The 15,631-nt window shown below is 36.7% G+C and overlaps 1 protein-coding gene across 10 annotated transcripts in view; it reads right to left on the bottom strand.

Moving 5' to 3' along the window:
* The window catches only part of PTPRK (protein tyrosine phosphatase receptor type K), a 547,287-nt gene that overhangs the window by 410,761 nt on the left and 120,895 nt on the right, over window positions 1–15,631 (bottom strand). For all 10 annotated transcript variants that reach the window (XM_077902655.1, XM_077902664.1, XM_077902657.1 and 7 more), the window contains exon 2: window positions 8,958–9,080. In XM_077902655.1, the coding sequence (XP_077758781.1) occupies window positions 8,958–9,080 (123 nt within the window). The remainder of the gene's footprint in view (window positions 1–8,957; window positions 9,081–15,631) is intronic.

Raw genomic sequence — 15,631 nt, forward strand, 5'->3', positions numbered from 1 at the left:
TTAAGGACATTCTAGGTTGGGCTCTTCATTACCTGGAGCTGAAGAACGTGGAAGAGATACACCTTTGCCCACGCTTCCACGTCAGCCCTGCAGTCTCTGCAGAAGCGCCTCTACTCACACTTGCTTACAGAGACTTCACAAGTGGGATCCTTTTCTCCTCCATCTCTACAGACCTGGATTCATTCCTAAGGCATGAAACCTCTGCAGACTTACTTGACCTCTCTGAACCTCATCTCCCTCATCTATAGAGTGAGGTTAATACGTGCCTCAAAAAGGGCTTTTATAAAAATTAAGTGATGAGGCCCCTGGGTGGCTCAGTCGGTTGAGCGTCTGCCTTCAGCTCAGGTCATGATCTCAGGTCCTGGGATCGAGCCCTGCATCTCCTTCTCCTTCTCCCTCAGCTCCACGCACCCCCCCCCCCCATGCTCCTTCTTTCTCTCTCAAATAAATTTAAAAAATTAAAATAATAAATAAAATAAAGCAAATAAAAATTAAGTGAAATGCCATATTTTTCAAAAATGCCTGAGATTAAAGAAAAGTGGTCAGGAAAGCATCTATCCTGCTTGGATAAAACCTCCTCTTTGTGGAAGGGGGAAGAGGTCTGTACAACATACCACGGTTCTCTCAGCAGAAACTAGGTTTAAAAACTGACCATCTTCCAAGATTTTACAAGTATCCTTTTAATGTCCTGATGATGAAGCACATAAACACAGCTCTAAATTTTGCACAATATCAACTATGAGTTAAGTAACATCACATATTCTTCAAATAATCTCCAACTAAATCACTTATCTTTTGTATTTTTTTTTTGTATATGTATTTTTCTTTTCCTGGCATTCTTCTTGTGTTTGAAAGATAATAAGCCTTTCAACTGAGACTAAGAGAATTCCTCAGCCACCATGAGGCAAGTCTATTTTGGGAGAAGAAAAGTATAAGGTCATAACGGCGCTTTGGTCACACTTCCCCCCCACCCCAAGGAAAGTAATTTTGTTTCTTTGGACTATGTATTGATTTTAAGGGACACGTAAGGCACCTGTACAGTCTTTGAAATTATTCTGTATTCTTATCCTAATTCATTTAAGAGGTTGAAAGTTCTCTAGCTCTGACACCAGTATTAATTTTTTTCCTTTCTTTTCTTTCTTTCTTTTTTTTTTTAATACTGACCTGTTTTTTTTCCACTGAGATATATTGGGACATATCTAACTTAGATACATTATGTACCTGAAATATCAGGAAAATATTCCAGTCTCAGCATGCCATCTCTGTCCACAGTAATTTAGACATTCTTCATGCTGCATTTATGTCCACAAGGGTAATAGTCCTTACATTAAAAACCAGCCTTCAAGAAGTGTTTCACCCTTCATGTAGTCCATTACTGCCTTTCCCTCTCTGACCCTGCGCTGCCTCCAACTCCCACTGTTTTTAATAAGCAACTCAAATGTGGTAAACTATCTTCTCTGCGCTAAGGGCAAAAGCACCGACAGATACGTGATAGCATGGTTCAGAAGAACACACTGAAATAAGCCCATAATTCTAATCTTAAAATATCCCATTGCAAACAAAGTCTTAAAGTTATTTTCAAACACTAAACTTTAGTCTGATTCCTGTAGTCCATGAATTTTTCTTCAGCCGTACATGCTCTAATGAGACAGCAGATAATATATGTGTTTCTGACGGTCTGCTTAGATAGACATGTGGCAAGTGTTCATCAAATAACTAAAAATAACATACAGGTATATCAAAGAAAGGGCAAAGTATCTCCCTAGGGGTTGAGAGTATCCTGTAGGAAACCCTGAAGCTCAGCAGCAATTCCAAACAAGTCTCAGGTTCCATTTCTTTTTTCTTTTCTTTTTTTTATATTTTATTTATTTATTCACGAGAGACACACAGAGAGAGGCAGAGACACAGGCAGAGGGAGAAGCAGGGTCCATGCAGGGAGCCCGATGGGGGACTCGATCCCGGGTCTCCAGGATCACAACCTGAGCCAAAGGCAGACGCTCAACTGCTTAAGCCACCGTGATGTCCCTCAGATTCCATTTCATGCAAAAATTAAGAGTCACTTGTAGCTTTTCAACTTTGGAAACAGTATTTTAGAGGAAATAGTAAAAAATCAAAATAGAAAACTCATTATCCAGTGGATTTCAACATCTGTGAGCAACTCAAGGAAATGCATCAGCTACGCTACAACTATGAAGCAGGATGGTACTGTGGCAAGAAGGACTCTGATACTAGACGAGCTTACGTTCGAAATCCCATCCCCAGGTGGCTTTAAGAAAGATATTCACTCTAATCTCAAAAATGTCACTAATTTGTAGGGTTCATGTGAGGATCAAGAAAATAGATCATATCCCTGGTATGGTAAGACCCAGTAAGCCAACCCTAAGGCAGAGCTCACGCTACCAAGTACCTTCATCTCAGAGATGCTTGTGGGAAAGTGTTGAATGTGTACCAAACCATTGTTTTCAAAGTGTCCCTGGGAGACTTCTATCTCTTGAGTGTTTTTCACAGAAGCCGTCCTGACAGAGCTGGGGTGGTGGAGAAGAAAGGGGCAGGGGAAGGGATGTGGGCAGTTCAAAGCACACAGGTTCCAAGGCTATTTATTAGCTACTAGTCCCCTGTGGCTGATTTTACAGATCTGAGTACTGAGAAATATTATTTTCAAAAAAAGAATTCTATCATCAAAAAAAAAAATGATTTGCTAGATCCTCTAACATCAACAAAACCAACCATCATACTGCAACTTAATGTCTCTATTTGCCATCACTCTATACACGTAGCTTCATTTTTCCATCTCTGCCACCTTTTGACTCTGCTAAATTCGCTGCCACATAATTCTGTTCATTCAAATGTGTGAGATTTTGGCAGTTATGACCTTGTAGAGACATGTATCTTATTACCCATTGTGTATAACAGACTGACGAAAAGATTAGGCAAGGTGACCCACTCATTTTAATGACTGATTAAGGTTAGAAATGGTAAGTCAGTGCATAAACTCCCATGACATTTCTCCTGAGGTATATCAAAATGTGATATACTGCAGACAGAACACTGTTTAGTAAATTATGACTGTAAGTCTTCTCTTACAAAACTAAGACACTATCAACATAGAAAATTTAGCTGAAATTATTATACAATCTATAAAATGTTTTCATATGAATCAAATTGTGGAACCCAACATTTTGTTTGACTTTTAAACATCACACGCTCAGGGCAGGCCTGGTGGCTCAGCGGTTTAGTGCCACCTGCAGCCCAGGGTGTGATCTTGGGACCCGGGATCAAGTCCCACGTTGGGCTCCCTGCATGGAGCCTGCTTCTCCCTCTGCCTGTGTCTCTGCCTCTGTGTGTGTGTGTGTGTCTCTTATGAAAAAATAAATAAAATCTTAAAAAATGAAAAAATAAAATAAACATCACACGCTCAGAAGAAAGCCAGGCACAAAGTCATGCGCCCCATGCACACTCCCTGCTGAATACACAAACACATTTAGTCTCTCCAGATAAGTATTTGAAGAAGATACCTTTATTTTAACAACCTGGCTACTAATTCCTGTTTAAACTCTGATATTTAAAAAAAATTTTTTAAGGATACACAGTTCCAAATGTAATAAGTTGACATAAAGACACATTTCTTTTTTTTTTCTCTTTTTTTCTTTTTTTTTTTAAAGACACATTTCTTAACAGCATTATTCATTCTGCATCCTTCTCTGTATAATGCTATTTGTTCTCTACATTCTAGAGTGGACAAGAGGACAGAACTGAGATCTAGTAGGTTCTTAAACTATTAAATCATACCTCACTAGGTTTTATAACAAAGGAGGCATGGTGTCTTATTCCAATCTTCAGATTAACTTAATGACAGAGGGCTTTATTTTTTACTGTATACATAGCATGTGTGTATTTTATGGAAGGAAGTCTGTATAGTGATTTACATCATCATCAGTGCAAAGTACCAGACTGAAGGTGGGATATGATATAGTCATAATTTTAAATACTATCAAATAGGTACTCTAGAGACTCTAAACTAAAATTCAATTAGTCGTTTTACAAAAGGCTGTTAAAAAAAAGCAGTTATAATTATAGTAGGTGATAAGTATATTGAGATGTCAATCATGATCCCCAATCTCAGATCTAGGACAGAACGTATAGTAAAATGGTCATGACTTTTATGTCATAAGCATAAAAGAGTATCTGACAGACAAGGTCACAGATACAGATATATTTGAGATCAAAGAATAATTTCTAGTTCAATGCAACATCTCTCATTTTCATTCCAGGCCTCTACAGAATAAAAGATTGAGATTAATTCAACAAGCAAAAGACAAAAGGGAGAGAAGGAGAGAGGGAGAGAAACCCTAAAGGGAGCCCATCTTGGTTGTATTAAAAACATTTACAATTATTTTTGAAATAAATAAGTGAAATCATTTATAAAGGCAAAAGCCAAATATTAATAATTATGTGAAGATCTTCAAGTTACAATAAAATCTGAACTGAATGTAATATTCCAGCAATGAAGTATTTGTTTCATTCAATTAAATTTTTAGCAGGAGAAAGAAAAACTTTTTTGTTTAATCCTTGACGAAAGTATTTAAAAGTACATTCTACAAGTTGACATTTCTGCCTATGTAAAATGAAACAGTGTCTTGGGACATGGAGGAATAAAAATACAGTTCATGTTCATGAAGAACTTATACTTTAGAGGAGAGAATGACACATCACGGATGATACTATAACAGCTACAAATGAAATGTGTACCAAGTACAGGGTAAAACATTCAGATATGAGGATAGAAGAAATATAAAAGTTCTAAGCCAATTAGAAAAGTCTTTCCAATGCAGATGGTACTTGAGTAGACACAGTAAGAATGGGTAAGAGTTTGAGGAGTGGACAAGTGGGCAGAGAACTGTCTAAGCAGAGGGAAGAGAACATACGAAGGTGCAAAGATGCTCAGAGACCACAGTGTCTTTGAATGTCAGGGCGCGGATACAGAATGGTGGGAAAGGGTTTGAGCCCATTTGAGATGTCCTATGATATATATTTTATTTTAATCTATGACATTTTTAGTTATTAGTTTAGTTTTCCCATAGCATCCCTGGGAGCACTGGCTTTAATCTGATTTTCTGCCAATTTTTAAAAAGATTTTATTTATTTATTTATTCATTCATTCATTCATTCATTTTACAGAGTGAGAAAGACCGCACAAGCAGAGGGCAAGGGAGAAGCAGGCTCCCCACGGAGCAGGGAGTCTGATGCAAAACTTGATGCCAGGACTCTGGGATCATGACCTGAACTGAAGGCAAACGCTCAACCAACTGAGCCACTCAGGAGCCCTGCCAAGTTTTACTAATAAGTAAGACATATAGAGAAAAGTATCGAGCTCACATTTATACAGCCCAGTGATATTCTTCAGTTTGGGCACACCTGTGAAAACACCACCCAGACCAAGAAATACAGTATTACCCAACCAGAAGCTCCCATGCCACCTTCCAAGCACTAATAACCCCTCACCCCTGCTGGCCCCTCCAGCAAGTACATACTAGCCTGACTTCTAACACCATCAATAGTTTTACCTGTCTTTGAAATTTATATAAATGAAAACAGCACATATTCTTTTATGTCCACTTTCTTTCCTTCAAGGTAATGTTTGTGAAATTCACTCATATCATATATAGCAACAGCTCGTTGGCATACATTGTTGTGTAATACTCCCTTCGAGGAATGTATCACTACAAATGCATACTTATCCACTGCAGTGTTGACAGATACCTTTGGATGGTTTTCAGTTTGTACCTATTATGAGCACTGGTATGTCGTTTGGAGAACATGTGTACTTGATTCTGTGGGGCTTGTACCCTAGAATGGATTTACTAGGTCAGTAGGTACAAAGTACATGCACAAAGTTATACTCTGACCAGTAGTTTATGAGAGTTTCATTTGCTCTACACTCTAAAAAACCTGAAGTTTTGATTTTCATCTTTCTGCTGAACATGTAGCAGTTTCTCATTGGTGTGTTGATTCACATATCCTTGGTGACTAAGTTGGGGAGGTGCTCATATTTTCCTGTGATTTCTGGCCATTATCCTAATACTAAATGGCCTAAATTGTTTGGCATACTATTTTTAATGCACTTAGCAATATATCTTTGAGAAATAATCTTCTTCTCTCCTCTTTCCTTGTCTTCTACCCATCTTCATTTTTCAGTTATCCTAACCTATTTGTCCACCCTCTCCTCCTTCTTACCCTCTATGTTTCCAGTCCAAAAAGGTCAATGTCATGGGACGCCCGGTGGCTCAGTGGTTGAGCATCTGCCTTCAGTCCAGGGTGTGATCCTGGAGACCCGGGATCAAGTCCCACGTCAGGCTCCCTGCATGGAGCCTGCTTCTCCCTCTGCCTGTGTCTCTGCCTCTCTCTCTCCCTCCGTCTCTCATGAATAGATAAGTACAATCTTTTTTTTTTTTTAAAAAAAAAGGTCAATGTCCCAGTAACCGTCTAGAGAGTTCAATAGATCAAAAACAACTTTGCATCTGAGACCTAGCCTTCTCACTTGAGGGCTGCAAAATGCTTGATGGTGTTTGTCTGTTTATGAATGAAACAAGTAAGCATGCCTATTTATTTGAAAATAAATAAATCAGTCATAAAATTTTAAGAGGATAAATGTAAATGTCTCCTTTTATTATAATTCATGAACAATGTGCTAAAGAAATATCCAAAGCATTTTAAAGAAATCTGTGAAACAAAATGGAAAAAAAAATGGCATCTAATCAAAAAAGAGACCAATAAAAGGAGACAGATGCACAAGGGTGCTTCGTTTCCTTTCCTTAAAGACCAAATGCAAGTCACACTGGGCAAAACTAAAGTAGCCATGACCTTTTCCCTCCTCTGCATGATTAATTACTTAATGTCCTATTAATTGGAAGATGTAGCTGAATTTCAAACACTTTCATTTTCTGTGCACATCACCCTGTACTGTAACTACCGATTAAGCTGTTCATCAAAGGTGAGCCAACAAGGTCACCTGAGCAGCGTCTCTTCAGCGATTCATTATCCATCTTCAATGGCAATTAACAATGGTAACATTTCCATAAATCAACATCCTTCTGATTATTCTCTGATTATAAACAGTCAAAATGTGTGCATCCCAGCCCACCCCTTTTAATTTTATATGAAAAAAATTCTAAATATACCACAGAGAAAGCTCAGGTGAAATATTACAGGAGTTTGTTCAATTAAAATGTATGAAGAAAATAAGGTTATGCACCTTTGAAAGAGAAATACAAACTTATGCACCAAACTAAATGGGCCTGCTGGAACCACAGGGGGCAAAGATAAGAAGCAAAGGCTGTCAACCACCTAGTACCAAGGTATTCCTCTGGAGAGAAAATTATGGCTCAGTTCAGCTTTGGAGATGACCATTTGCCTACTCAGCCATAGAAGTTGACAATTTTAAATGGAAAGCAGATTTAATTCACCTTACCCTCAACATACACATTACAGGGTGCACCAATAAAAATTTTTCAAAGGATATAGTTACTGTATCATAATTCAGAAATGTAATTTTTTTAGGTTTGGTTTGGTTTGTGTACTTGCGATCTGTTGTTGTTTATTGTTGATATTTTCAGCTGTTTAGCTCTTTATATCAGATTAGTAAATTCAGAAATGCTATTGATAAAACTTGTTTCCTTGATTCACTTGAATTTACATTTTCATCTCTAATGGCTAGTCTAAAATTTCATTTCTAAAATTCACTCATTACAGGAAGGTGTTTCTGAATTTGTAGAAAATTAATTATAAAGTGTTTTTAAAATGTCATCATAAAAGTACTGAAAACGTGTTAAAACAGATTATTACTAATAGGTAATCAGTTTATCAATTATATGTGATTATACATAATTACATAATGATTATATAGTACTGCATAGCATATTAACACATTACATTGTATATTATATATATACGTGATTATATATAATGTATAGTTATAGGCTGCATTTACTTCTAAATATTGAAAGGAAAATAGTTCATGCTTTTTACTATTGTATTTTAATATTCCTGTTAACATTTTTAATTTTAATTTAACTTATTAAATTTAATTTAGTAAGTTATTGCTAAACATACATATGCAGAGCTTGGAATTAGTTCCAAATTAATATGTAGACTTGAAGGCACATATATTATTCTGATACTACTAATAAATGATAGCATTATAAAATGATATGTATATATTACTACTGTACATTAATGTGTTTTTCACAAGAGAAAACACAACTCAAAAAAAAAAAAAAAAAAAAAAAAAAGAAAACACAACTCAACCTGGCTTAACCAGTAAGAAGATGTATTATTTCACAAAACCAGAAATCAAAGGATATATGAAGGTCTAGGTAAAGAATGAACAGGGCTTAGCCCTAGTTGTCTAAAATTTTCCCAGAAAAGACCTTCTTCTCCATTTGACAATTTTGTCTCCAGGCTGCCTTTCCTCAGAGCCAATTGCATGCTTGAGAGCAGAGCAACAATGAGATAAGCATTCTCCCCATCATGGAATATAAATCCTTCCTTTCAGTCTGTTTGGACTAAATCTGTGTAATTTAACTGAATAGGTTTCAAGTAAGCTGATCCTACATTTTAGATTATTTTAAAAGGATTTTGCTTGTTCTGCTTTTATGCGTTTTTTTTTTTCTTGGTTTTGTTTCCATTTTGCCTTTTTATTAAGTAAGAAAAAAAACCACACAAATACTTTTATCTATCCAGTCAGAGATAACAAAAACATAGTGAGCATTCTTGAAGAATACAGGATTATAGAAAAGTTTTTGAGGGAAAGGCAAAGACAACAATAAGGTTGTTGGATGTGGTCAAGTAGCTTGACTACAGTCATTGACTGTAACAAATGATTGTTACACCTAAAGTAAGAAAATGCTACAAATTCCACAGCCATTCCGCCATCACTGGGTCAACCAAACGATTCTCACCTTGAGGCATCTCAGGTGGCAGGTAATGAGGTTCCTGGGCACTAACATGTACCCACTCAAAGTCATCATATAGATCCTGGTGGTAATCACAGGCCCCTGGACCATCATCAAAGGTACAGCCACCTAGAAGAAGAAAAGAAAGATTACCGTTGCATTCTACACAGGTTTGCTAATAATTGAGAATGTGCTGGAGAAGGAAAGATTTATACTGAATATACAATATGTCACTCTGGTTTGTTTGTTTTTTTAAGATTCTATTTATTTGAAAGAGAGAGAGGGAGAACAAGCACAAGCAGGGGGAGCAGCAGAGGGAAAGGGAGAAGCAGGTTCCCTGCTGAGCAGGGATCCCAATGCAGGGCTCCATCCCAAAAGCTTAACCCACTGAGCCACCCAGGTGCCCCATAATACGGCAATCAATGATAATTGATACTCCTGTATTTTACTATTCTTGTTAAATTTTCACATAAAATGAATTTCTCTTAGTGTCTGTTTGAATAGAAACCAGTTTGAGCCTCAAAAGGAAGACAGAGGCACAGATTTTGAAAGATTAAATACAGTAGGAGATACTTATATAGTGAAGCATTCCTGAAAAATACAAACCGTCTAAAATCTAAAGAGATTTTAACAACTTCAGTGGGGAGAAGGGGGGGAAGGGAAAAAGTAAAAATTATCCTTTTTTTTTTTCAGAACATAAGTTCAAAAAGGTGAAGTTAATATTTAAGTCTTACCAAATACCTTGCTTGAAAAGCACACTTTGAAAGAACATTTCAAATAGCAAATGAAACATATAAAGCTTTATAGGGTCTATAAGTGTTTGAGGTCAGTGATACAGTCTTTCATACTTTATTTAGATTGCTTTCATACATACTTATGACTTAAAAGGAGGGGAAAAACTAAAATGTAAAACCGATCAGATTAGCCTATAATCACTCTCACCACTTCCATTTTATTTAATAACTTTTTTCTTTAATAAATGAAGGTAGCCTCTCCTTTATATCAGTCTTTTTCCTGTTTGTTTTTTTTCCCCCTGAGGGGTAATTTTATGACAGAAGTAGAATGATCACTTTTGCTTCTCAACCCATATATACAGGCACACAGAACTCAACATACTTCGTTTATTCAGCTCATGAAAATAAGAACTGGTCTGTATGTCTAATCTTGAAAGAAAATGGATTAGAACTAATGAAAATTCAGCAGCAGGTTTAATGAGAAAAACCAATAACCTGTCTCCTTTCAAGTAACTTATTTGTTTAGTTTCCATGGGGATCTTTGAAAAGAAATTCAGTGATTTCTCTGACCAAACAGCAGACTATGGAATGGTAAACTTCTGGCCTATAAATTCTTCTCTGTAAACAAGAAACTCATTTTTTTTAAACAGAAATTTGTCAGCTTATATATGAATAGAAATTGCATTCCTCACCAATGACCGAGATAAGCCTGAATCACAGGCAAAGAAGGCAAGATCAGAAATGTTCAGATGACATTATGGCCCTAATAACCATTTCCCAAAGCAGAACATGTATGTGGACATCCTTGAATCATTCTTATGACTACATCAATCCTGTAGCATAATCACACTTCAGCAGCTTAAAAGCTTAATAATGTCTCTTAAATATGCCTAAAATAGCCTCTTTATAAATGCTTTCATGGAAAATGATGTACATCTTAATCAATGAAAAAAGGAAATGCATCTTCACATAGCAAGGGGAAAGTTTTTCTCAAAATATAATTTCCTATCACAAACCCAAAGTGACTTATTGCTTTGTAACACATGCGCTCAGGGCCCCCACTGCCCTTTATGACAGTGTTAGTGGACCCCGTATATAAATTTAAACTCCCAATGGAACCTACATTGACTCATTTGGAAGACAAATGACCTTAATTGCTGCCCTTCATATCCACTGTTAATTTTAGACTCCAGGATTCTGATTAGCAATAACCACTAGAAGTATCTGCACAAGAAAAGTGGGTCAACCCCTTCTATCTGTTGTTGCCTATCAATGCCATTATCATTCAAGAGTTTTGGAAATAGTTACTGGGTCCATTTGACTTGATTGATAAGAAATTTTTTAAAAGATGTTTTTTTATACTACAGCTCACAGTTAATTTTAATCTAAGAGGTACCATATATCTATTCACAGCACATAGGGCATATCAATAAATCTCTGATAAATGATTTTTTTAAGTCTTTTTGTATTTTATATTTCAAGGGTAAGTATTATTACTGTATACTGAACTAGATGACAGGAAACAAATAACTGTTCCTGGCCTGATAAATAGCATAGGGGCATAGACAGACATGGGGAGATATTTATATATATACAAAACACACTATATATATAGCATTAAGACCAAGGTCATAAAGCACACAAATGACAAATGAATTGGCTACTTACACTACGGTTGGTTAAAGAAGGCTCCATGTATTTAGGCTTATATGAGTAAAGATAATGCTGGGCTAGAATGGAGATGGCACTAAAACTAAAAACAAAGCAAAAGCAAAGGCATGCAACTTTAAAGAAACATGAGATTGCGGGGGATATCTCAAATATCCTCAAGAATTTCTGGGTTATGGGGGATCCCTGGGTTTAGTGCCTGCCTTTGGCCCGGGGCGCGATCCTGGAGTCCCGGGATTGAGTCCTGCGTTGTGCTCCCTGCATGGAGCCTGCTTCTCCCTCTGCCTGTGTCTCTGCCTCTCTCTCTCTCTCTCTCTCTCTGTGTGTGTGTGTGTGTCTATCATGAATAAGTCAATAAATAAATCTTTAAAAAAAGAATTTCTGGGTTATGAATATGAAAAGTATGTAGGGGACAAGACAGAAACAAAACTAAATGTATTTTAGATATAAAATGCTTAGATTTTATTCTGCAGTTGTACTGACGCCTTTAAAGGATTTTATCCAGTTGTAGGACAAATTCAAGCCATGCTAAAAATAACAGATAATAAGAATAATAAGAACTCTAGTAGTCACGTAGAGTTTATTTTTTTAAAGATTTATTTATTTATTTATGATAGAGATAGAGAGAGAGAGAGAGTGGCAGAGACACAGGAGGAGGAAGAAGCAGGCTCCATGCAGGGAGCCTGACATGGGACTCGATCCCAGGTCTCCAGGATCATGCCCTGGGCTGAAGGCAGGCAATAAAACCACTGAGCCACCCAGGGAACCCCTGTCATGAAGAGTTTAAAGATGGAAAATGAAGGTAGGGTGTTTGGTTCAACCTTACAACAGATAACACGTAATACATCTTGAGCTAATCCCATTATAAACAGTCCCTGTTTACAGTTTTCGGCTCACTCTTCTAACACATAGTCTTCTATAGACATGTTCCCAAGTTCAATATATCTTCACGTATACATAGCATTAAGATCTGCTTAAAGGAGAAGTATCTTTGAAAGATTCTACTTCATAAAAACATAACTCATGAAGTCAAAGTTTCCCAGAGCTAGACGGCAGCATAAAAGGAGGCAAGATGTTCAAGAACTTTCGTGAGGTAGAGGGGATGAAAAATCAGCCAGGAAACCACTTACATTTCAGTTGTTGTATCTGCCACCAGCAAGATTACAAATGAGAATCCGCAAATCATGTCAGAGAAACAGCAATCACTAGTTCCTTGACCCTTGCAGGAAAATTGCTTCTTTTTTTTTTTTTTTTTTTTTTTTTTTTTTTGGAAAATTACTTCTGAAGAGCCATTTCACAGATTGATAATTCCTTCATTCCAACCCACCAGCTAAGGGACAGATCAATCATTGCAGCGGGCTGCTTCCACTATGGCCATCCACCTGTGGGGCTTTGCAAACTGTGCATCTGAAGATAAAAATCAAATTAATTTGGATTTGCCTGAATTTCTTTCCATTCCTAAGCCACTCACTGCAAGGAGTGGTGTAGGAAACATTAGTGGCCCAACCCCAAAACTGTATTGCCTAAACTTCCAGCATTTGGACTCTTGAGCATTATCTAATGGACAAATGGCGGTAGACTCTATGAGAGAGCATGGAAATAGAGACCCTTTCTGCACAATCATGAAAGAAAGAATACTAAACTCAAAGCCTTTTTTTTTTTTTTTCTCTCTTATTGGTCCAAATCACCATCTTATGTCATTTCCTTTCGGCATTCTCTTTATTTTTTTAATAAATTTATTTTTTATTGGTGTTCAATTTGCCAACATCTAGCATAACACCCAGTGCTCATCCCGTCAAGTGCCCCCCTCAGTGCCCGTCACCCAGTCACCCCCACCCCTCGCCCACCTCCCCTTCCACCACTCCTAGTTCGTTTCCCAGAGTTAGGAGTCTCTCATGTTCTGTCTCCCTTTCTAATATTTCCCACTCATTTTTCTCCTTTCCCCTTTATTCCCTTTCACTATTTTTTATATTCCCCAAATGAATGAGACCATATAATGTTTGTCCTTCTCTGATTGACTTATTTCACTCAGCATAATACCTTCCAGTTCCATCCACTTCGAAGCAAATGGTGGGTATTTGTCATTTCTAATGGTCTGAAGTCATTTTCAATAATCAGTGTTGGCTCAATTTTGAACAAAAGTTGGAGAAAAAATAAATTTCAAAATATTAAAAATAAATAAATTAAATTTTGAAAATACAATTTTAAAAACTGGAGAAAAACAGAAAGTCAGTTGGGCCCTGGGCAGCTCTGAACATTCGGTAGAGGACGTTCTTTTAAAAGATACTGGACAAGGGGCGGTGGAATGGTTCAGTCACTTTAGCGACCAAGTCCTTATTTCAGCTCAGGTCATGATCTCAGGGTCCTGTGCCCAATCCCCGAGTTGAGCTCCTTGCTCAGCGGGGAGTCTGCGTGAGGATTCTCTCTCCCAATTCCTCTGCCTCTCCTCATTCACTCTCGATCTCCCTCTTGCTCTCTCCCAAATAAATAAATAAATCTTAAAAAATAAAATAAATTAAAAGATATTGTACTAGGATATTCCACATTCCCCCGTCCAGGGCACTTGTGCAGTCTTAATTTCCTGACTGAGTACAATAGCAAGAAACCTATAGAATTCTCTTTCATGGCTCTTTACTATATATAAAGAACAAGCTTCATTTAGTTGAAGACAGGGATTATTTTTCTTTATGTTTCCTTAAATAGTTTGAAATAACATGGTTTTAAAAAGAGAAAACCTTCGACAAAATATGTTGGCAAATACAATATCCTTAGTGCATCTGTTTTATGATCTTGAAAAATGGACATTATTAATCTTTTCCAACTGTGAATTAAGCTGTGATATACGAATTGGCTCATGTAAGTGATCATCAACTTTGCGATGATCTTTCTTCTATTAAGAATGCACAGAAAGATCAACACGTGTTACATTAGGACACAGGCAATACTGAATTAAACTAACTTTGAACAGGTTATCCTTATCTATGCTAATCAGAAACCATAATACAAAAGTTTACTGGTATAATCCCCAAAACTCATAATATGGAAGCCAATACATTTCACCAAAAAATTCAAAAGAACAAAAAAGGAATTCATTACTAAATATCTTAGATACAATTCCACCTCTATACTGAGTCAATATAGTCTATTCCCAGAGGAACAGGTTATTGGAAAAAGGGTAAAAATTACTTTTATATAAAGTTCTTATTTCCTCTGAAATCTACTGGGTCATCTTAATGTTTTTGTTCTGTTTTCTTTCCTTTTCAACTTTATAGTTTTGGGAATACTGAAGGTAGAAAATAGGAATTAACAATGCCATGATCAATGTTCAGGTAGTTTATATCTGCTCTAAAAATAAGCAATGTTTTTTTCTCAATTTAAGTACTGAAATTCAAGCAAGAAAAAAAAATCCAAATAGATGCAAAGTTCAAATGCCTTTGTGGGCATAAGTTAGAGTCACTGGTCATAATACATTGCTCTGATCCAATACTACAGAGGATCTACTGAAGACAAATTAGGAAAGTCATGAATTAGAGTTGCTTCAAAGATAATCAATTCAGGGACGCCGGGTGGCTCAGGGGTTGAGCATCTACCTTCAGCTCAGGGCATGATCCCAAGTCCGGGGATCGAGTCCCACATCAGGCTCCCCGCAGGGAGCCTGCTTCTCCCTCTGTGTCTCTGCCTCTCTCTCCCTCTGGGTCTCTCATGAATAAGCAAATAAAATCTTAAAAAAAAAAAAAGATAATCAATTCAGATTAAAAAAAGTCTTTTATCCTGCTAGTAACTAATTAGTATGTGAAAATACTATTTGAGCCTAGCTCTTTCATAAAGGAAAAGAACTTGAAACACATTTGTGGAAATCCAAACCCATCATTTATTGATAGATACAAATGATTCTTAATGATGAGAGAAGAGTTCATTTCAAACACACCCATAAATTATCTAATTGTTCATCCCTAACGTACCATTTCTAGCCAAGAATATATGTTTAATATATATAATCCAACATTATTTAGCTCCTAAGACTTCTATTCAAATTGTCTATGATTCAAAGCAAATGCTATCCTCCATCTGACTGAATAATCTTCCTTTAATAAGACTGAATTAGCCAGAATAGAAAATACACCCAAATTCCCTCCCCTTCATCCTTGCAGAAACAGTATTAAAATCTCCTAAACTTCAACTGGTAAAACTTAAGGAATTTCAAGGAACCACCATGTAGGTAGTAGAAGAGAGACTGTTTCTAGACATAGCAAGAAGCAAGCGCTAAACACATACACA

Source organism: Canis aureus, chromosome 1 (genome assembly GCF_053574225.1).
Source record: "Canis aureus isolate CA01 chromosome 1, VMU_Caureus_v.1.0, whole genome shotgun sequence".
NCBI classification, from domain to species: Eukaryota; Metazoa; Chordata; class Mammalia; order Carnivora; family Canidae; genus Canis; species Canis aureus.